Here is a 22,895-nt window from a genome sequence, read left to right as displayed (position 1 = left end):
TGTACTATTTCTTCAGTCCCCTATAGTAGTAATTTAAAAAGCAGGAAAACAACAGGTATTGATGAGGGCATAGAGAAATGGTACTTTGTATTCACTGGGAGTGGGCAGGGGTGAAGAAGCAGATGCAGCAGCTTCTGTGGAAAACCGCTTAGAGATTTCTCAGAAACCGTCTAGAGTTCCCCACAGTGTGGGGAACAGTGTGACCTGCCAATCCCTGAGATGTGCTCACAGAAACCCATACTTGCAATGGAAGTTCACACAACATAAACTATACCCACCCACGGTAGAACAGCCTTGGCGCCCATCTATCAGTGGGGCGTGGGGGATCATACACATTGGGATCACAGTAAGCAGTTTGACTTGCTACCACATTGATGACTGAGAAACATCACATTCAGTGGAAGAAAATCACATTCATATGACACCATGTGATATATGACTGATATGACTGTTTATGATTCATATGAAAACTCCCAGACCAATCCGGGCCTTTCCTGGCCTGGAGATGCACTCAGTGGTACCATGTGCTTCTGGGGTAATGAGAAGTGGTCGGGACTGGAGAAGGGCTGCAGAGGGTTGACATTGCACTAAAGGCCAATGGACAGCATACTCAGACGGCCATTTGTGACTTGTGTGGACTTCAGTGAGAGCAGAGCCACCTGCCAGCCCTAGAGCCAGGATTCTAGCTGCTTTGCTTGAAAGCTGAATGAGGAAGAAATGAGGGATGGCAGGGTGGGGCGTAGGCATGAGATGTGCAGGTGGGGAGGGGGGGACAGCCTGCGTGAGGACAGAGGCTGAGTAGACTCCTCCAGAGAACTTGCTTCTGGGGATAGCACACAGGGCCTGTGTCTGGAACATGCAGCTTCCTCACCTATTGGGTAGCTGGGAGCCCCAGAGGTCCGGACAAGGCTGACATCAGGTTCTGTGGGTGAGCACCCCAGGCGAGTGTTACCCACAGATCTAGCTGGAGGGAGGGGAGGGCTGGCTGCGGTCTGGGTCACCTCCTCTCCTTCCTGTCCCACAGATGTTGAACCTCTTTGTGGCTGTGATCATGGACAATTTTGAGTACCTCACGCGGGACTCTTCCATCCTAGGGCCTCATCACCTGGACGAGTTCATCCGGGTCTGGGCTGAGTACGACCCGGCTGCGTGGTGAGTGGGTCCCTGTGTTCTGTCGTCCCTGGGTTCCAGGACAGGGCTGAGGGATTGCACAGGGCTCCCAGGAGCACCTCTCAGGGTTTCATTGACCCTGGGATTCACCCTGCTCCTGCACTCCCCACTTTCTCATTCTTGAGGCCTTAAGACAGAGAGACCCTCTATCTAGCCCTCAGGGTGCTGCCTGAGCTTTGTGAGAGGTTCTCAGGGACTTTGTGGCAGTTTGCTGTCTTCTCACAGGCTGGCACATAAAGTGCTGTGGAGAGCACAGTGGGAGGGGGTTGTGTGGTACAGTAGAAGGAAATGGGGGACACAGTTGGTGTTACAGGCACAGCAGCAGGAGCGTCCTTCAGGGTTCATGGGGCTTGAATGCCTTGGGAAGGGGACAGAAAGAATGTGGAACCTCCAGAGACTGTGTCCCAGCGACTCAGATACCTCTCTCTCTGGGGACAGAAGCCACCACGCATCTGTGCCCCAGCCAGGATTCAATGGTAGCTATTTGTATTTCACTGACATCAGAGTGAGCAGGGAGGGGTGTTTTGATTGTGCGGGATAGGGTCTCTGTGTTGCATAAATGAGGAGGGATTTGTCTCCACAGAGCTGGCCGCTTAGGGAGGAGCTTGGACTCAGAGGTATTTTGAGACTGTTCAGTGGAAAGTCTTACACACCCTGGTGTCTGCCCAGCTAAGGGCCAGCCAGAGCTTATGACCTCCCTTCGCGTCCATCCCTTCACACATGCTCTTTCATTCTCTCCCTCTCTCCCTCCCTTTTGCTTCCCTTTCCCCTCTGTCCCTCTCTCCCTCTGCCTCCCTCTCCTCTCCCTTTCCCTGGCTCTCCTTCTTCCTCTCTCCTGCTCCTCATGTGTTCTCTCTGTGCCCAACAGCCAGCTCGTGTCTCTCACTTGAGATTTGGGCGTGCAGCAAACATGCGTGAGCTGGGCCACACCTCAGGAAGGGGGGTTCTCTGTCACCTCCCCATGCTGCCGGGATGAATTTGGGGTGCAGATATGTCCACCTCCCCTTTCTAAATCTTTCTGCCTATGCACAGCTCTGAGTTCAGTCACCCTGGTGGGCAGAGGCCTGGGAGCCACAGTTCCCATCTTTCCTATGGTGAGGGGTCTGCTGTCCCGTGACCCTGGAGCTCTGCCTCGTTTTGCCTAAATTGAGGTTCAGTCTGGTGAGCACTGAGAGATTTTTTTTTTTAACCCCAAGGTCCCAAAGGCCAGGGAGCACACTGAATTTCCTTGCCTCTTCTAATTCAGCCTCCCCAGAGGCCCCTGCCCCTCCCAAGTGTAGGACTCCTGACAGCATCAGACACTGTCAGGCTCAAAGTATGTCTTGGTGCATTTTCCACTATAGCGAAGAAGTATTCAGTGCACATGAGAACAGGCGCAGACTCTGCACACAGGCAGGCATGGTCTCGACACAGGTAGGGTACATACATACAGATTCTGCACCTGCTGAAAGTAGGGGTGGACTCTGCACAGTCAGAACAGGCTCCACTGTGGGATGCTGCCTGGTGCATGCAACGTTTTTCTAAGGCATCAACAATATTTCCTACTGTGCTCCGTATTCCTGCTGGACTCCAGGGCTCAGGCAGACTGACCGCCCAGGCCTTGTTGGGCAGAGCAAAGTGACGGGCAGGATGGAAACCTGTCTGGGTGCCCTCACCCTCATTGCTCTGAACAGGCACTGCTGCTTCTGGGGATATTTTTGTTCAAGATTACATCACAGGAAAACATGCTATGTAGAACGATACTTGGACCAGTTGGCAGGCCTGTGCAGTAGGGAGAGGGGTATGCTACCAGATATTTATAAACTGGAGGCCCAGAATTCCCAACTAATCAGAAGTGGGCAGAATTAGGTGGTACATGAAGTAGACTTGGGCTGGCCATGTCTTTGTAGGTATGCCTGGAAGAATCATCCTCTTTCCCTTCTAGAAGTGGGAACCCTAAAAGGAATAGGCAATCAGGGATAGTTTTTCAAAGTGCTTGTGACAGGAGACGTGATGAAATGCAAGCCTTTTTTAGGGGTACCCAGAGAGAGTGATAAATTAACAGTCACTGCCTTTCCCAGGGCTGAGGCTGCCTCCCAGCTGCCCTGCTGGCCAGGCAGCTGAGCAGGCCACACCAGGACCTCTAGTTGGTCAGGACAGAGGGACTGTGAATCTTGTGCTCACCTCCTGACACATGCAAGGGTGTGGTGATCATTAGTGTAGTTAATTAAGAACATTTTTGACCAATGTGCTGTTCCCATTCTGGTGGAGACCTTTTGTTGTTGTTTGTGTTGTTATTGTTTGTTTTGTTTTTGGGTCACACCGGTGGTGCTCAGGGTTTACTCCTGGCTCGGTTTACAGGGATCACTCCTGATGGTGCTCAGGGGACCATATAGGGTGCCGGGGATGGAATTCGGGTCAGCCGCATGCAAGGCAAGTGCCCTCCCTGCTGTCTTATCTGTCCGGTCCTTCTAGTAGAAACTCTGAACAGGCAACAACATTGACATTTCCCAGACTTTTCTGTGTGCATTCATGTCTACATGGATGTGGTTGCGTAAATGTGCCCATGAAAACATACATGTGTGCAAGCAAGCACACATGTGGATGGGAATTGATATGCATAAATCTACACATATACACATTTTTGAGCACTGACTTGTGATCCTATGTGTTTTGGAGAGCATCACGTGTGCAGATATGTGTGTGCACATCTGTGTCCATGTGCACCTGTGTGCCCTAAAGAGGAAAGGAAGGCTCATGACGTTGCTTTCTGGTGCCACCTTCCCAGGCCTCAGCATCCTCCGGGACCTCCAAAGGAGAATCCCAGACATGCCCCATGAGCACTCTCTGCTCACCTCTGTGTTCTCCAGCTACGCAGGCAGCGGTCCTGAGTACCCTTGTGTGCTCCCAGCCAGCTCCACCTCGTTGAGAACAGTAGAGCCATAGCGGGAAGCTGGGCAGACCAGGAAAGCCACAGCAGATTGCTAAGCAGAACGACAGGGGCTGGTGGACTGTGCTCCAGAAAGGAGAAGGGACTGGGCGAGAAAGTGCTTGAAATTTGGGTTACACAGTAGCTTGCCCCTTGCTTTGTGGACAGGGAACATTTTTTAACCAGTGCAGGCCCCCATTTTTTTTTCAATCTGCTGGCACGGAGGGTTTGCCAGAGGAGAGAGAAGGCAAGGAACAGGCTCTGAAATGGACAGCTGGTGGTGGTCCTCAGGGCTCACAAGGCTACAGCTGTATCCATGGTCATGCCATTGGGCGCTTCATCTTTTGCAGAGGTCGTTAGAACCCGGTGCCTTGTTGGTGGACTGAGGGAGCAGAAGCAAGCCTTGGTGATTGTACCTGGGACAAGGGACAGGAGGCGTTAGCCGAATCAGCAAGTTTCTCGGGAGTCTCTGGTGTATTTGGGAGACAGGCTGGCCGCAGAGCCAGGTGTGGTCAGAGGAGGCCCCAGGACTCAGCCACCAGGCAGCTGGGGGGCACCTGAGGGGACAGAGAGGGGATTGGGTGGGTGTGTCCTGTGTGTGCAGAGTAAGGGTGGGCAGGACAGCATCTGGGCTGGATGTGGGTCTCCTGCCTGCTGCGGGTTCGGAGGCTTGTCCACAGTGCTGCGCCTCTTAGATGGCAGCTCCAGGCCCCTCGAAGGGTGCTGCCACACAGCCCCTCTCTCCCACAAGGGAAAGCCTCGCAGCTTCTGTCCCAAACTGAGCGGGTGGGCGGGGCGGGCTCATCCTGCCCTGGTTGCGTAACCTGTGACGTTTCCTTTCCAGTTGCCGGATTCATTATAAGGATATGTACAGTTTGTTGCGTTGTATTGCGCCACCCGTTGGCTTAGGGAAGAACTGCCCTCGTAGGTTGGCCTACAAGGTTTGCGACTTCAGAGCCTCCATCCCACAAACTCTTCCCTGCCCGAAACGCCAACACAGTACACACCCCTGCCTGGTTTGGGAATGACTCTGCCTTACCTCTCCCCCGCCCTCCCTGCCCCGCACTCCTGCGTCCTGGACGCTTTGGTCCTCCATCTGATACCCCTGACTGCTCCAGCTGGCTGAGGACAGGCACCCTTGTGAGGTAGTGCAGAGTCTCCGGCTGGGCCTGGAGGACGAGGGCAGGCTGCTGGATAGACCAGAGTCCAGTTTCACCAGGCTCTGCTTCTGAGCTCTCGGGGGTGGACTGGCAGGCCAGGGGCCCAGCAGAGGGGAGTGTGTGAGCAGTGCCCCTCCCAGCCGAAAGGGCCCAGAACCCGGGGACAGGAGGACAGGCTGTAGGGCTCACAGGCAGGCCCCCACTTCGCCTCTCAGCTGATCTGCTCAGCAGAGGCAGGGGGCCTTGGGAGGAGGGGCAGCCGAGAATCAGATCCACCTGCCAGGAGGGGGACTGTGCCCTGCCCCGATGGGGGCCCGAACCGACAGTTTCTCTGGGTGCCTGCAGCTCCCATGGGCAGGTGGAGGGCAGGGTCCCTGCCAGGCAGCCTGTGTCTCCCAGGGCGATGCAGCCATTGGTCTTCACACCTTCTCAGCCTGGAGCCTGCGCCCCTGTCTTGGCCCCACCTTGTCCCCGACAAGCTCCTGGGGTGCAGGAGTGGCTCCATGCCATGTCCCAGCAGCTGTCCGCTCCGCAGTCTCCCACCTCCTGCCCAGCTCCAACCCCCAGCAGCAGCCCTGCCCTGGGCCAGCCTCGAGCGTCTCTGGGCTTGCACCAGTGTTCCCAGTCAGAGTCTGTCTGGAGCCCTGGGCTCCTCGCAGAGCAGGGAGGCTCCGCTCTGGCTTTCTGGCTGGTTCTAGACTTTGCTCCTCTCCTCTGGCCTCCAAGCTCACCTGGGAGCACACTGAGGGCAAGGAGACCTGCCCGTGTGCCCTGGTGCTCAGGTTGGCGCCCCGCTCACGAAGCTGTGCCGCCCCGCTGTGCTGGAACGGAGGTCAGCTCCTCCCTCATTGGCATTCACTCTGCTCCCCAAAATGGTGCGATCAGAAGGGGCAACCCAAAGCCGCCCGGATGCAGCCCTCCCTCTCCCGCTCCATGTTCATTAGCTCAGATGTCACCCCGCCCCCCTTGCCCTGTAGTGTGGAGGTGAGAAGGGGGGCAGAGAGGGGCCGTCTGCAGAGAAGCCCCTCATTCACTTACCCGGACCTTGGCATTCAGTCTGACGCTGGTTAACCGGATCTGTTTTCTTGTCTGCTTCCTCCCCTGCCCTTCCCGCCACACCCTTCCTGTGGACCCCACTCTGCCTCTGCCTTCTGGGCCGGGGGTCCAGTGGGCGCATCAGTTACAATGACATGTTTGAGATGCTGAAGCACATGTCCCCGCCCCTGGGGCTGGGGAAGAAGTGCCCTGCGCGTGTTGCCTACAAGGTAGACCCCGACCCTGCACGGCGTTGTCTGTGCCAGGCTGGCCGCCCGCTTTCCCACCGTCTGGCTGCTGCTCTGCTCCTCGCTGTTTCTCCCTGCCCAGATTGTCTCTGCTTCCTTTCCGGATCAAGGGACAAAAACACTGTGCTCTTGTCTGCTACGTCCCTTGTCACCCAGGCTACCCCCTCTGTGAGCCCCCAGGCCCAGGAAGATCACACTGCAGCCTCCCACCTGCTTCATCTTCCTCCTCCTTCTAGAAGTGGGAGAACACCCCTGATTTTTGGACAGAGGCAGTTTCCTTTCTGGGGTCAGGACCACACCCCTCTCCACTCTCATCGAAGTCCCTGGCATGCGTGCAGTGGTTCAGCCCTTGGGTCCAACCCAGGGAGTGTGGCCCCTATGGGACCCAACCTAACCCACCCAGCCCAGGGCAAAACTGCCCCAGCCCAGCCAGTAGCCTCCCCGGGAGAGAGCACTGCTTTAGCACCTTGTAGGGCTGTGCCGGGAAGGAAGCTTCTCAAAGACCTAGATGCCAGGGATGGCTTCCTGCAGGGGTACAGAGAGCACATGGTTCATGCCCCCTCCCTTGGCTATGCTGAAGGTGGAGGGGGTGGAGGGAGGGGCTCTCCCAGCTGGGTGGGCAGGCAGGACCCAGGGCCCAGGGCCCAACCCCACACCTGCCCCGTCTCCCTGTTCCTCAGCCCCACCTTGGTATGAGACACCTTCTACCCCCAGCTCCCTGCCCCATCCACCTGCCCTGCCAAGACCCCCCGGGCCCCAGCAGACAGAGTGACTGAGCCCTGGAGTGCAGCTTCAGGTGTCTGCCCTTCCTGCCGCCTTCCTCCCAGAGCCCCAGTCTCTGGTGTTGTCACACCACATGTTCCTTGCTCTGGTACTAGGCCTGTGTCTGCCACCAGGCTCAGCACCACCTTTGTGAGCTGAGTCACTCCCCCAGATCACCTGGGAGTGCTTCTGGTATCTTCCTCAGCCCCCCACCCCCCACCCCGAGTGCATGCTGCGCCCGCCTGGAGGCCCTGCATGAAGGCTGCAGCTTTGTCCCCAGAGGGAGAGCTCTGTCCACATCAGCACCAGGACCGGGGTGGGTGGAGGACTCTGACATGGGAGTCTCTGGATCCCCTCCGCAGCTGTGAGGACAGACACAGGAGGCCGGAGGATGGGTGTGAAGGCACCAGCCTCAGGGTGGCGCCAGAACTGGGATGGAGTTGCAGAGGGCTGGCCCCTCCCCTGCACTCTGGATCCCTGGACCTTTTGGACCTGGCCAGGCAGACAGAAGTTTCTGGTGAGGTGCCCTGGACTGAGCTCTTCTCTCTTGGGAATCACCTGCTTGCTCCTCTACCTCGCCCACCCCTGACTCCCCACCTCCTCTGGCAGGACTCTGCCTCTCCCGCTGTGGGCAGTGCTGGCCTGCAGGGCACTGCGCTCTGCGGGGGTCCCACCCAGGTGACGCGTGAGGCTCTGGACCAGGTACCCGTGTGCCAGTGGGGCTTTGCCAGCATTCCGGGAACTGTCGGGGCTCCTGCCACATCCGGCCGAGGTCTGGGTTGGGTCAGAGCTGGGCACCGCGGTTCTCTCCAGAGAGAGGCTCAGGTTATCCGTAGTAGGTTAGAGGATCTGAGAGCCCAGGGAGGGACCCTGTTCCCCAGTAAGACACCGAGTGCTGCTGGGAGGGGACAGGGCCCATGGCCCCGGGGCTCTGCTCGGCCATCCCAGGGCAACACAGATCAGCAGTTCCCTTGGTCCTTGGGAGGTCCCCACTCCTCAGAACCCCAAGCTCGGTGCAGCTCCACCTGTGCCTGGGGACGAGATGCAGACAGGCCTGTCTTCAGCTGCTCTCCCCAAGAGCTCCAAGAGGAAAGGGAGCACTGCTCCCCGGGCTCAGCTGGGGGTCCTGTATCATCTCTCTGTTCTGGAATCTTCCCACAGGAAAGGGCTGGTCTCTGAGTTGTCCCTGTGTCTGGGCAAGAGGCATCCAGAGTCCCACCACCCCCTCCCTGGGTGATGGGAGGAGGAGTCCTGGGGCGTCTGGGGCATCACTGGGCTGGCCTGCTGCTGGGCCTGGGCTGCCTTGCCCCTGTCCAGAGGCTTCAAGGTGGAGAGTGATGGGGAAGGGTCTTCCTTCGTGCTATGGCCTGTTCCAGTGAGTCTCAGCCTTGGCATTGCAGCCTTCCTGGGTCACACATCCTGCTTCAGCCACGGGTCACTCTGGCTGAGGATGGGCCTGTTCTCACTGAGGCAGCCAGGCTCCTGGGATTAACCCCTGTTACAGACTTTACCTGCACTTGGGTAGTTCTGCAGTCAGGAGAACCCGCAGCTCAGATGAGAGTAGGGTCCCCGAGTGAGTGTGAATGCTGGCAAACCCCCTCTTCCTGACCTCGCTTGGGCCCAGGCACAAGTAGGGAGCCCCACACCAGAGCCAAGCCCAGCCTTCAGAGGACTCGAGGACAGTGCAGTCCCACAGCAGGGGACTTTGCAGGCCTGGCCCTGACCTGCATCCCTTGTCCCTAGCGCCTGGTTCGCATGAACATGCCCATCTCCAACGAGGACATGACCGTCCACTTCACGTCCACGCTGATGGCCCTCATCAGGACTGCGCTGGAGATCAAGCTGGCTCCAGGTGAGCAAGGCAGGTTCAGAGGGGAGGGCCCCAGACCAAGGCTGTATGGGGAGGGGTGAGGCGTGGCAATCTGGGGGTGGCTGAGGTCAGCTGCCCTGACTCCTTCCTGACAGTGGCCCTGCAGACGAGCACTGTAGAAACCCCACTTTCAGGTCAGGAGAGGAGTGCTGAATTTAGTTTCCTAAAGCTAGCAAGATTTGTAGCTGAATACACACTGGGTATAGTTTCACATGAGCTAGGCTCTACCCATTGTCCTGGCCACAAGAGGCCCGGTCCCCACTTGGCTGCCCAAAAGAACTGCAGAGCCGGTGCCCGACCAGTACCCTCTTCCCAGACCACCTCATGGAGAAAATGAAGTTCTGTCTCTTTGCTCCTTGCATCTGTGCCCTGGCTTTGCTGCTGCATCTCATGAGCAAATAGTCTAGGCGAGTCCAGGTCCTTGTCATTGTCTTCAAGGGGCTGTCGGGCCAGAACTCTCCTGCTCCTTGAGTCATGGGCCAAGTTATCCCTGGGATTTCTCTGCCTGTCTCACATAAGACTTGCTTTCTTCCTCCCCGTGCTCAGCCACTCTCTTATGGACTCTCCAGCCTTTTCTCAGTCGTCACTCCCTTTTTTGGAAGGCACTTTATTGTAATTTTTCTTGATTTCTCTTGCTCCCAACTCTGAATGTCACTGTGTGCCCCAGACTGTCCATGTCATCTTCCCTCTTCCCATGGCTTTAATGGGCAGTGTTGGGTGTGAACTGTTCTGCGTCCCCCGGGAGGCCCAGCAAGCACCCCAAAGTGCACCTGCCAAAACTGGAACCTTCTGCCCCCTCACTGGGAACTCTTCTTTCACAGCTGCTGAAGTTAAAACCGTTGGACTTATTCTTCCCTCCTTTTCTCTTACTTCCCCATCTTGGCTCCACAGCTGACCCCTTATCATATTTTCTGACTCTTTCTTCAAGCCCCAGATAAATAATATGGTCACTTTTCTGTATCCTTGTTTTTTTTTTTTACTTTTTGGGTCACACCCAGCGATGCACAGGGGTCACTCCTGGCTCATGCACTCAGGAATTACTCCTGGCGGTGCTGGGGGGACCATATGGGATGCTGGGATTCGAACCCGGGTTGGCCGCGTGCAAGGCAAACGCCCTACCCGCTGTGCTATCACTCCAGCCCCCACTTTTCTGTATTCTGCCATGGCCACCTCAGGGTCCATATCTCTATTATCTCTGGACTGAATGGCTGAAGTAACCTTTCAACTGGCCAATTACCGTTTCACTGTGCTCTCCACACGACAGGCAGAACGGTCATGTTCTAGTCTAGTCTAGCCAGTGAAATCAATAAACCTCTGCTAGACCAATCAAGAAAGAAGAAAGAGCAAGAAGAGTAAAAGACCTATATAAGAAGTTAGAGAAAACATCAATATAGACCCTGTGTAACTTAAATGGACTATAAGGAGATTCTGTGATAAACTCTTTGTGGTAATTTTCTCCGTTTAAATGAGATGTTTCCTTGATGCACACTGTGAAGCTAAATCAATAATAGATAATTTGAAAGATAGATAATCTAAGTCACCCCTGCATTTAGGTAAAAATTTAAATTCATAAATTCATAGTTAAATTTACCTTATTTAGATAAAAAATTAAGAAGATGAGAACCAGAAATAAGGTTTGCCATCGGGAGGGAATAAATGAAACTATTTCTGGTCCTGGCTGACATGATTTTCTCTGTAGGAAACACCTAAGAATCTTATAAAAGTAAGATGAGGCATCTGTAGGCCTCAGCATGTCAAGTGTTGTGTTGGAATTTTCTTTTACACATTGTTGGATAGTCCAAGGTGGGAAGAGGCGAGGGAGGGCCTGTGTGAAGGCCTTCAGCAGAAGCACAGCTGGCTGACATGGTGATTTGGAGGTAGGCTCCAGAGTAGAGACAGTGTTTTCTGTTATTTAAAGGCATAAAAAAAGTTACTAAAACTAAGCCAGGAATCTAGCAAGGTCACATAAGGTCAATAAACAAAAAATAAATATATTTTCCTATATAGAAATTAACTATACAGAGATCAAAAGAAGATTTACGACTGGAGAACTTTTTACCAGAGTTCATGGTTTGCGTGCCGTTTCCTCTCCCTGACACCCGATGGTCCCCTAGGCAGCAGCAAGGTGGCCCCCATAACTACTGAGTATGGCTCCTCCCCCCAAGAGAGTTCCCTTAGAATAATGACAGCATGAAGTGCTTCTCTCTTGCTGAATAACTCTAAAAAATATTTATGTGAGATCTATATGCTGTATATTTCAAAAATTGAGTGGGACCACACAGCAGGCAGGGCGCTTGCATTACGCACAGCCAGCCTGATCTCTGCTACCCCATTGCCAGGAATGATCCCTGAGTACGGATCCAGGATTATGCCTGAGCACTGCTGGCTGTGGCCCCAAAACAAACAAAACAAAAATTGACTAAAGTAATCGAAGTCATGAGTGGAAAGTATGAAAACTAACATATTACTCAAACTTGGTAAGGTATTAGTTTTCCCCATATTGATGACTAATTAGCATTATCCCAGTCAACAACATCCCAATGGCCTTTTTGTATAGAAAGTTATAAAACAACCCAATTTTTAGAATTTAAGCTTAATTTTTTTGTTTTGTTTAAGTAGCAGTCACTTTTTTTTTTTTTTTGCTTTATGGGTCACACCCGGCGATGCACAGGGGTCACTCCTGGCTCATGCACTCAGGAATCACCCCTGGCGGTGCTCAGGGGACCATATGGGATGCTGGGATTCGAACCCGGGTCGGCCACGTGCAAGGCAAACGCCCTACTCACTGTGCTATCACTCCAGCCCCAGCAGTCACTTTTTTTTTTTTAAATCAAAGCTGAAAAACCCATTTCTCTGCTCCTGAAACAAAGACACAAAGTGCCAGTGTGAAGACAGATCCCTTGACCCCAGGGAGACTCAAGTCAAAGATTCATGGATACAAAGTCCATGATACAAAGCTAGTAGCTTTCAAGCTACACGCAACTCACAGAGGAAAGATCACAGCAAGTAGTGCTAGAAAAAGTTAGACAATGTACCAAACAAACTGAAAACAGAAACCTTGATAAGAGCATGACTGAATGCACGGCCAAGTGGAGTAGGCCCAAGGTCTCAGAGCCTGGAGGCAGGTTTCGGCCAGCACTCGGCGGGGCTTTCCTTCCACGTGCTCTGGGGGAGCGGAGACGGCTCTCTGGAGCCCTCCTCGCCTGTGCAGCAGGGTCGTGCTGGTGCCTTAGTCACCTCCTTTCCTCCTAAATCTCATCTCTAATTATGTAACCCCACACTGGGGGTTCAAGCCTCAGCACATGACTCGGGGATACAGACTTGATAGCATATACAGACACATGTACACGTACACAGACACACACACACACACACACACACACACACACACACACACACCTCATTTAACTTGGAATGTGCTGAAGCCACACATGTCAAGTGTGAAGTTAATAGTGATAGTCCCTTTATTTTATTTTATTATTATTTTTTTGGGGGGTCACACCTGGCGATGCACAGGAGTCACTCCTGGCTCTACACTCAGGAATTACCCCTGGCAGTGCTCAGGGGACCATATGGGATGCTGGGAATCGAACCCGGCTCAGCTGCATGCAAGGCAAATGCCCTCCCCGCTGTGCTATTGCTCCAGCCCCCAGTGATAGTCCCTTTAGAAGAAACACAAGAAGAGGAAAAGAGGCAATTTTTAGTTAGGCAAAGCTTTCTTTTTTTTTTTCTTTTTGGGTCACACCCGGCGATGCACAGGGATTATTCCTGGCTCAGCGCTCAGGAATTACTCCAGGCAGTGCTTGGGGGACCATATGGGATGCTGGGAATCGAACCCGGGTCAGCCGCATGCAAGGCAAACGCCCTACCCACTGTGCTGTCGCTCCAGCCGCAGTTCGGCAAAGCTTTCTAAAGACACAAAAATGCATAAACCATCAAGGAAAAAGTGGAAAAATTGGCCTTGATCGAAATTTAAAACAATTTTGCTCTTTAGAAGTCAAGAAACTGAAAGGAAAAAATAAACCAAAACCTTGAAGTGAATATGTAGGAAAACACACATCTAGGCTAGGATTTGCTTCCAGAATATGTAAAGATCTATTACAAGTCAGTAATAAGAAAAGTAACAGCCCAATAAAAATGGGCAAATATTTGAATTGCTGCATTTACAGAGATTTGTAGAAAACAAATCAACACTTCTATTTCTGCTCATGCAGTATGAGGAGAGAAATCCAAAATGAGACCCCATTCTCATGTTCTCTGTGTTCACATTTGAATGACCAAAATGAGTGTTTAAAACAGAAATTGTGGGGCCCACACCCGTGGTGCTTCAGTGTGGGTAGCCCGTGTGGTTCAAGACTTTGAATGCAGGGCCACAGGCATGCAGGACACTCGGCCTACCATTTCACCGCGTCCCTGGATCCCCAGTGCTGTTTAGAATGGCAGGGCTCGGTACGGGTGAGAATACAGGAATGAAATCTGTGTTCCTGGTGTGGCACAAAGTGGCACAGCCGCTTTAGAAAAGAGTTTGATAGTTATTGTATGGCCCATCCCCCTACTGGGATGGAATGAAAACACAGCCACACCAAAGCCTTTGTTTGAGGCTGGAGAGATAGCTTTGAGGGCTCAAGTACATGCTTTATGCGGGAGGGCTGGGTTTGATTCCTGGCTCCATATGGTTCCCTGAGTACATCAGTGAACTCACTGAGCTCTGAGCACTGAGCCTGGACTTGTGCGTGTGACCCAAAAGTAAAAAAAAATTAACCCTCTTTGCAAATGTTTATTTGCAAATCTTTATTCTACTTGCCCCACACAACAAAGCACTCTAGTGAGTGGACAAACTCTGCTAGTGTCTGACAATGAGAAGGAAGTCAGCAGGAAGCAGTGGTCAGCTGATAAGTCCACCCACAGGGACGATTTGCCTATGGTTTGGGCTTAGGGGAAGCATCAGATTCAAGCACGTGGAATAATGAAGAGGGAAGACAGGAGACAACTCAGGGGCTGGGGGGAGGCAAGGCTTTGTCTGCAGAGGCTCCCAGCAGGACTGTGGCCACAGATGCATTCCACACTAACAGTAGACGACTGTGCACTTTCCAAAAGTCAGTTGGGACCCCTGCAAAGGCGCACTTTACTATATAGAGATTATACCTAATAAACCAGCGTTAATGAAAGATAAATCAGCTCTTTTTACCCCTCTGCTTGAACATCTGCATTGACCTGCTCAGTCAGCCTGGCCTCCACTCCTCCCCCTCCCAGCCCCTCTATGGCACAGCCTGGTCTCCCAGTTGGCAGCGTTTTCAGTTCTTGCATTCCTGCCACTTGGTCCTGAGCCCTTTCCTGTCAGCCTTCTCCAAACCTGCATCCCTCCTCAGAATCTCACTCCTTCCTCATTTGTTCTTTCTTTTTCCAACATTATTTAAACTTAATGCTCTTGGATTGTTGAAAATGTAACCGAAGTCTAGAAGAACAGTTTCTTTAGGATTTGTTTCTTTACCTAGGGTAGTGCCTGACAACTCGTAGGCACTAAGGTAGTATTAAGATGGGTTGGATCGTCAGCACCTCCCTCCGTGCACACATTTCCCTACCTGCACACACTGGACTGCATACATGACTGCATGGAAGTGCACGCTCAGACATACCCCAGCAGTGCATATGAATGTACAGTCCACAGACCCCTATGAGTGCATATATGTGAAAACACAAATGCACATGTGTGAGGACACAGCTGTGCACTTGCATGTATGCACACACAGATAATAAATGTGTGGACACATCTGTGTACACATGTGCACTTGCATGGGAGTGCACAGGTACATGTGTGATGTGTACGCAGGAATACATGCACACATACATGTGCGTGAACACAGATGTCATTTTCACAACCTTATATCTCTAGGTTGATTTTTCTTCATACCTGCTTCCAACACTGACTCTGCCTTCCCCACCCCTCCCCACCCCTCCCCACCCCATCTCTCCCACCTGTTCCCCATCGGAGTGTTGGGCTTGCTCCTAATGTCTCTCTTCTCCTCTCCACCTGTGTTCTGCTCCAGCTGGCACAAAGCAACACCAGTGTGACGCAGAGTTGAGGAAGGAGATTTCCTCTGTGTGGGCCAATCTGCCCCAGAAGACCCTGGATTTACTGGTGCCACCTCATAAACGTAAGTCGGGGTAAAAGACTCACCTTGCCCCAGGGACAGAGCAGGGCTTGAGGGGAGTGATGTGGGGCCGCCGTTTAATCCAGGCAGTGGACTGCACTACTGCCCTAGCGCCCACCTTTGGGGAAGTCTGTGAATGAGCATAGCAGCCGCAGCAACACCCTCCTTTTCTGCTTCGAGAAGTCTGGAGGAAATTTAAGGGAGCCCCCACCCCGAGATCTTGGTCAGATATCACATTCCTTGAAGGAGTCAGAGTGGGACGGTTCTAGTCCAGGGGGTGTCCTCCAAGGGTAGAAGCTGGGAACACGGAGGGTAGGTCACTGAGGGCAGCCGACTGGGTGGTTCAGTGTGGGAACTGCAGCACCGCATGGCTGATGAGGACGCGAGTCTCACCGCATTTGCACTCACATTTCCTGCTTCTCTGCTCTCCTCCAACTCTCTTTTCTCTCCAGCTGATGAGATGACAGTGGGAAAGGTCTATGCTGCGCTGATGATCTTTGATTTCTACAAGCAGAACAAAACCACGAGAGACCAGAGTCACCAAGCTCCTGGAGGGTTGTCCCAGGTACCAGGACCAGGAATCCTGGTCAGTAGGAACCCTGCTGGGTCCAGGAGCCTCCGAAGCAGTGGGGACCTTGCTGGCTGGACCCTTCGCTTGCTTCATAGCTTTCAGGCCCTTACTACCTTATTGGGGGCAAAATCAGTGGGAAAGGAAGTGGAAGATAACTTACAGCTACCTCTCTGGCCCCGAGTGAGATGCCACTGCTGACCTCTTCTTTGAGCTGGCTGGCTGCCTGCTTCCCTGGTGGAGGTGACTATCTTAGAGTGCTAGCGTGTAGGGTACATATCTAGATCAGGAGCTGAGGACAGATGCCCTGGCAATGCTGTTGGTCCAGGAGGAGAGAGAATGGAAGGAGATCCAAGAGAGCAGTGAGGAGAAAGTTCTGGATCACATATGGAAGTGCAGGGAGACCTCTCTGCCCTGCGCACAGATGCTCTGACCATGTGCAGACGGTTTGTAAGCCACTCTTTGGGGCTAGTCAGGGCAGCCACCTTCTGTGATAGACATCCCTGAGGCTCCCACCACAGCCTCTGTGTCTGTGCAGGCAGCCCCAGCTCTGAAGTCTTGGGATTCTGGCCCACGCACCTGCAGCTCTACTACCAGAAGTCCAAGTGGACGAGATGCAGTCACTTCACCTCATGTGGAGTGTGACATCAAGGCTCCAGAGCATTCTGGGCTTTTCTGAATCCAAGAAGCGATTCCACTGCCTCACAGAGGAGCTGTAGGGGCAGGAGCCCCCCGCCCCCCCCCAGACTCCAATCCGGTCCTGGTCTGGTGGCATATTTCTGAGTCACAGTTGTGCTGGGGGCTTGGAGCAGTGTCGGCCCTCAGAGCTCTTCTGTCCCCTTTCCGTGCTGCAGATGGGCCCCGTGTCCCTGTTCCACCCTTTGAAGGCAACGCTGGAGCAGACGCAGCCAGCAGTGCTCCGAGGAGCCCGGGTTTTCTTGCGGCAGAAGAGCTCAGCCTCTCTCAGCAACGGCGGGGCAGTGTGAGTACCGAATAGGCCAGCATGGAGGGAGAGCGGGCTTCTCAGCGTGGGTGCAGTGTGGGCACCTGCGTAGGGGTGTGGTGGAAGGAGAACAGGGTTCAGCCTCTCCACCTCCCCGCATTTCTCTGGGTCCTGTCCTGGACTGGCAGCTCTCTCAGATGTGAACTGTGCCACAGCTTGCACCCTTGCACAGATTGTCTGTGGCCACTGACCAGCTCACCATGAGCAGTGTCAGTGGGCATGGACGTAAGGCCCATGATGTGGGACCCCTGACTCCCTTAACCCTGGAGTTCCTTACCCCACTATGGTGGTCTCTTTCTCCCAAGTGTGGGGCTTGTTGCCCTCTGGCTCAGACTGAGTTTCTTAAAGAGGAGGCATTTCATCTGCTCATGGACTCTTGTTGCCCAGCTCCTGGCCCTTATAGCTACCCTCTCAGCGTCTCCACTCTGGAAGGATTTCTGAAGCAATCGTACCCGTAGGTAAATCAGCAGTGTTGGTCTCATATAGCTCTTGCTGTGTGACCATCCAGGTAAAGCCTAGAATGGCTACTCCCCCTGCCATGGAGGCCTGCAGGGACTAGTGTGGCTATCTGGAACAGGGGCCAGCTTGACCATTCTGTTGCTGGGGATAGGTTTGTGTCCAGTCCAGTAAACAGGAGGTACATATGATGGCCCCTGAGGTGAAGCCCAGCCTTCCCTATACCTCCTGGGCCAGTCTGGGCCCCTGGTTGCACAGAGCCTCACGTCGTAGGAGACAGCCGTGGCTGAGCAGGAGGATACTGACCCCGAGAGCCAGGTGGGAGTCTCTGCCCTCTGGAGCTGTGATGAGGGTGCTGCTGGAGCAGGCAGGCCATACTATGTGTGTCTGTGGACCGCTTTCCAGAGGGATGCTGGACCCTAGGTGGGAGGCTCAGGAAGACCTCAGTGATTGGGCTGCAGGGGGAGGCCCCTGACAGTTTGGAGGTGAACACAAGGAAGGCCCACAAGGAAGAATCTCTGTGGGGAGCCCTGGGTTGTTTGGGTGAGCTTTGCTTCAGAAGGCAGGGTGTGGTTTTTCTTAGCCACTGTGCACAGTGATACACTTAGCCTTGTTCTTCTGTGGCATAAGTGAGCCCCTGTCCAGCACAAGTAGGATGTGTTGGACACCCCAAGATCAGAGCTCTGGGCTGGACTTCCTTGGACATGAGTTGTGAGGGTTGTAGCTCCCACTTAGGGCAGGCTCGTGCTGCCACCTGGCACTCACCCACTCTGCACACATCACTGGGGCCCACCCTTCTCTGCCTGTGCTTGTGAGCCCCCCATTCCATGGCTCACTCCTCCCCGAACACAGGCTCCAAAAGAGGGTTCTGAATGGAGACAGGCAGAACTGTTGCAACATATGGTGCCCAATGCGAGGCTCGAAGATAAAGCCCGGTACGGAAGAAATAGAGAAAGGGGAAAGATAAAGAAAGGGAATAAAGAAAGATAGAAAGAAAGAAAGGAAGTAAACAAATAGAAAGAAAGGAAGGAAGAAGAAAAAGAGAAAGGGAGAAAGAAGAAATATAGATAGAAAGAAAGAAAGGAAGTAAAGAAATAGAATGGAAGAAGAAAAAGAAAGAAAGGGAGAAAGAAGAAATATAGATAAAGAAAGAAAGGAAGTAAAAAATTGAAAGGAAGGAAGAAAAGGAGAAAGAAAGGGAGAAAGAAGAAATATAGAAAGAAAGAAAGAAAGAAAGAAAGAAAGAAAGAAAGAAAGAAAGAAAGAAAGAAAGAAAGAAAGAAAAGAAATAGAAAGAAAGGTATAAAAAGAAAGGGAACAAAGGAATAGGCAAGAAGAAAGGGAAAAGAAGAAAAGGAGAAAGAAAGGGAGAAAGAAATAAAGAATAAATAAAGGAAGAAAAGGAAAAAAGGGCAATGGGTAATTCTGTAATATCACAGCAGGATACCTTTGTTGACACTTTGAACTCTAACAAAAGCAGATGGTCTGCCCTTAAAGGAACAGATACAGCTACACCTCTTTGACAGGGAAAAAAAGTATTGTCATTGGTTTAAGCAAAAAGATAGAAAGCAATTTGATTTAAAACTATAGAAAAAGTAGGGGAAAAGTTGTGTCATGCACAAGTTTTTAAGGCAACTTACAGAGAAACTCCTGTGTTAGAGGAGAAAAGTGGGGAAGAATCTTTGATATTGCCAACATTTTGTGCCAAGCCAACAGCATCTGTATTATCTGGTGATTCATATCAAATTGATGATTCACCTGCCCGGTCTGAGTCTGACAGCGTCAAGTCAGACACAGAAAATTCAGTTTCAAAAGAGGTTGTAAGTGCCCAAGAATTGAGAAAAGTTAATGAAAAATTAGATAAATTATTAGACAGATGAAGTACCTTGAGATGCACCACCCTTCTGAAAGAAGGATAATGCCTGATGTACAGGATATCACTGATCCTGACCCTTTGGCAATTCCTTCCCCTCAATTATATAAGAATAGGGAAGAGGAATCTCTGTGTTGCTGTTTTAAGTTTACTCCTGAGTTGCATTCTCTGATGCAAAAATATGAAGCTCCTTTATATAAAGCAAAGTTGAGCCAACAGCCTGCTCAGTTTATGGCTTTTCCAGTCATTTGTAATCCTGATGTGCAAAGAAAAAGACAGGCAGGGGAATATGAGCCTGTTTCTTTTAAGTTTCTTTCCTCACTTAAGTAAGCTGTGACCACCTGTGGTGTTACTTCTAACTATGTGCTAGCCCTTGTCGAAAATTTTGCAGAAGCTAATACTGTAATTCCGCTTGATTGGCAAACTCTTGCGAAGGCAGTGTTAGAAAATTCTCAATATGTACAATTTAAATCTTGGTGGAGAGAAGAGGCTGAGAAATTTGCTAGAATTAAAACACCAAAACAAGTTGATATCACTGTGAACCAGATTTTAGGCACTGGCAAGTGGGCTTTAGCGGAAGAACAAGTCTGTTTAGAGGCAGACATTTCAGAAGCTGTTAATAAGACCTGTCTAAAGGCGTGGCGTTATCTTGAGACCTCTGCAAAACGTACTATGTCATTCACAAAAATCTTTCAGGAAGCAAATGAACTTCATACAGATTTTATTGCCAGACTCCAAGACTCTCTTGAAAAGTCTATACCTGATGAAGGCCTTCGTGAAATGCTTATGCTAACTTTAGCGGTGGAAAATGGCACAGCATATTGCCAAAAGGCAATTCAAACTGCTAAGCTAATGGGAAAAGACTCTCTGGATGACTTTATTCAAGTATGTAGGGAAGTGGGAACACCAACCCATCAGGCGCAAATAATAGCCACTGATGTTTCAGTTTTACAGGATTTGTTTCTGACTCCTAATAAAATTTATAAAATTCCAACTAATGTTTATGGCCCCCTTCCAAAAGGAACAGCAGGATTGATCTTAGGGAGAAGTAGTATGACTCTGCAAGGTGTTAATGTAAAAGTGGGACTCATTGACAGTGATTTTGTGAATGAAATCTCAATTATAGTCACTGTTCAAGCGGATGTTAGAATATTTAAAGAGGAACGTATTGCTCAACTGCTTTTGCTTCTGTGTATACTAGGAAAAAATACAGGCATGAAAAGAAAGGGTGATTTTGGAAGCACTAATGCAGAAATATTTTGGGCAAAAAAGATTACTGATGATAAGCCTACTTTGGTTGTGACCTTTGAGGATGGAACAAAACTGGAGGATATGTTAGATCAGGTGCTGATGTTACTGTTGTCCCCTCTCATCATTGGCCTATGGTTTGGCAAAAGTGTTGTGTGGACGTTACTTTTTCTGGTATGAGTGTAGTCACTGATGTTCAACAGAGTGTGCAGCCTCTTCATTGTGGTGATCCTGATGGAGACACGGCAGTCATCCAGCCATATATTGCTCCAATAGCTATCACCCTATGGGGACAAGATTTGTTGCAAAAACTTGGTGTGAAATATATTAAAGAAAAAGAGGTGTCTCAGCAATCGCCTTTTTAATTTGGGCCGTTGCTCGAAGAACAGCTCTCCCAATAGTCTGCAAAAGGGTTCAGCCTGTTTGGGTCGAGCAGTGGCCCTTAACAAAAGAAAAACTTAAGGCTTTAAATGAATTAGTTATAGAACAGTTTGAATTGTGACATATTGTTTTCAGCTCTAGTCCCTGGAATTAACCAGTATTTGTTATCAAGAAAAAGACTGGTAAATGGTGAATGTTAAGTGATCTAAGAAAAGTTAATGACTGCATGGAACCAATGGGCCCTTTGCAAATGGGCCTACCTAATTTAGCCATTATTCCAAAATAATGGAATATTATTATAATTGATCTAAAGGATTGTTTCCTTTTTTTAAATTTATTTTTAAATTTTTTTATTGAATCACCATGTGGAAAGTTACAGAGCTTTCAGTCTTAAGTCTCCGTTATACAATGTCCAACACCCATCCCATCACCAGTGTACATTTTCCACCACCAGGAGCCCCAGTATACCTCCCCCCACCCCACCCCCAGCCTGTGTAGCTGATAGATTTCACTTTACTTTGATTACCTTCAATATTTCAACAAAAAACTCACTATTATTGTTTGGAGTTTCCCCCCAAAGTCAGACCTGTTGAAAAGGAACCATTTGATAATGTTTTACATTGCTGACAATTAAGAAATAGGAGGTCGCGCGGCCGCTGTTGTGGCTGTGCAGTTTTGGATTTCTGTATTTTCATAACAAAGTCCAGGGAAATTTCTGCCAGAAATTGCATCACTGCAAGCTTTTACTTCCCTGTTGTGGTGCTCATAAAATGGAAAAGCTGAGAGAGAAAAACCCTTCCCTCCTGGCGCCATGGGGCAGTGGCTCAGTTCACAGTCTAGAGACATTTCTGCGAGCTGCTGGTGCCCAGAGTAGCTTAGTTGGCCTCTGGGATCATGCTCGTGCAGCAGTGGGAAGCTAAAGGGTTGTTTCTATACCATCTTTCAGAGAAGAGGGTAGAGAACAATTTGCCTTTACTGTGATTCCTTAAATAGTGAAACTCCTGCTAAAAGATATCACTGGACTGTTTTGCCTCAAGGGATGATGTGTCAATATTTTGTTAACCATTGGATATAATTAGGGCACAGTACCCTGAAGTCAAAATTATTCACTATATGGATGATATTCTAATCACTGCTCCACCTCATATAGATTTACAAAAAGTTTATGAAGCTGTAACTTACGAACTAGAGTCATGGGGCAGGCCACAACACAAAAAACTCCAGAGACAGTTATGTGATGATCCTCCCCAAAAATGTATATTTCTTTCACCCACATGTCTCAAATGCCTAGACTGTCAAGTTAAACCTTACTGCAACATTGTTGCAACATTCCATTCCATGGCTCACTCCTCCCAGAACACAGGCTCCAAAAGAGGGTCCTGAGTGGAGGCAGCCAGAACCTGGGGGCGTTCCCTTACACGAGCCCCCTAAGTTGATGGGACTTTCTTTTCTTCCCCACAGGCAGACCCAAGAGAGTGGCATCAAAGAGTCTGTTTCCTGGGGCACCCAGAGAACCCAAGAGGTGCCCTATGAGGCCAAGACACCCCTGGAGCGTGGCCACTCTACTGAGATCCCATTAGCAGAACCAGGAAAGCCCGTGAGTTGCCCAGGGCTAGACTTGGTGGAGGGGACATTGGGGGTGCAAAGTGGCCCAGGGACGGAGCAGGTGTGATGGGGGCCACTGTCTCTCCAGGCCGTGGATGTCCAGATGCAGAGCATGGCCCTTCGAGGCCCTGATGGGGAACCGCACCCTGGACTAGAGAGCCAGGGCCGGGCGGCGTCCATGCCTCGCCTGGCTGCTGAGACTCAGGTGAGTGAGCCGAGAGCGGGTGAGGAAGGGCTGCGAGGACCCGGCTCAGAGAGGGCCGCTTCCTTTCGGCAAGCTTCGCAGTGCTATGTCTCTTTCCCTCTCCTGGCCTGTGAAATACGGGTACCCAGGTGAGCTCCACCTGCAGCCGTGTGATCCTGGGGTGCACAGATGGTGGGGTACCTCTGGCTCCTCCGTTGGTTCCCCCAGAAACCGTGGCTCTGGCCTTCCTCTTCTGGTGCCCTCCCTGTTCC

At 51.2% G+C, this 22,895-nt stretch overlaps 1 protein-coding gene across 7 annotated transcripts in view; it reads left to right on the top strand.

The window, feature by feature from the left end:
- The window catches only part of CACNA1B (calcium voltage-gated channel subunit alpha1 B), a 176,099-nt gene that overhangs the window by 148,987 nt on the left and 4,217 nt on the right, over positions 1 to 22,895 (top strand). For all 7 annotated transcript variants that reach the window (XM_055144303.1, XM_055144288.1, XM_055144268.1 and 4 more), the window contains 8 exons: positions 1,025 to 1,152; positions 6,407 to 6,503; positions 9,027 to 9,135; positions 15,201 to 15,308; positions 15,758 to 15,870; positions 16,728 to 16,855; positions 22,296 to 22,431; positions 22,528 to 22,644. In XM_055144303.1, coding sequence (XP_055000278.1) covers positions 1,025 to 1,152; positions 6,407 to 6,503; positions 9,027 to 9,135; positions 15,201 to 15,308; positions 15,758 to 15,870; positions 16,728 to 16,855; positions 22,296 to 22,431; positions 22,528 to 22,644 — 936 coding nt within the window. The remainder of the gene's footprint in view (positions 1 to 1,024; positions 1,153 to 6,406; positions 6,504 to 9,026; positions 9,136 to 15,200; positions 15,309 to 15,757; positions 15,871 to 16,727; positions 16,856 to 22,295; positions 22,432 to 22,527; positions 22,645 to 22,895) is intronic.

This window comes from Sorex araneus, chromosome 1, assembly GCF_027595985.1.
Source record: "Sorex araneus isolate mSorAra2 chromosome 1, mSorAra2.pri, whole genome shotgun sequence".
NCBI lineage: Eukaryota > Metazoa > Chordata > Mammalia > Eulipotyphla > Soricidae > Sorex > Sorex araneus.
The sequence above is the reverse complement of the archived record's forward strand: the minus strand, read 5'-3'. Positions and strand labels throughout refer to the sequence as shown.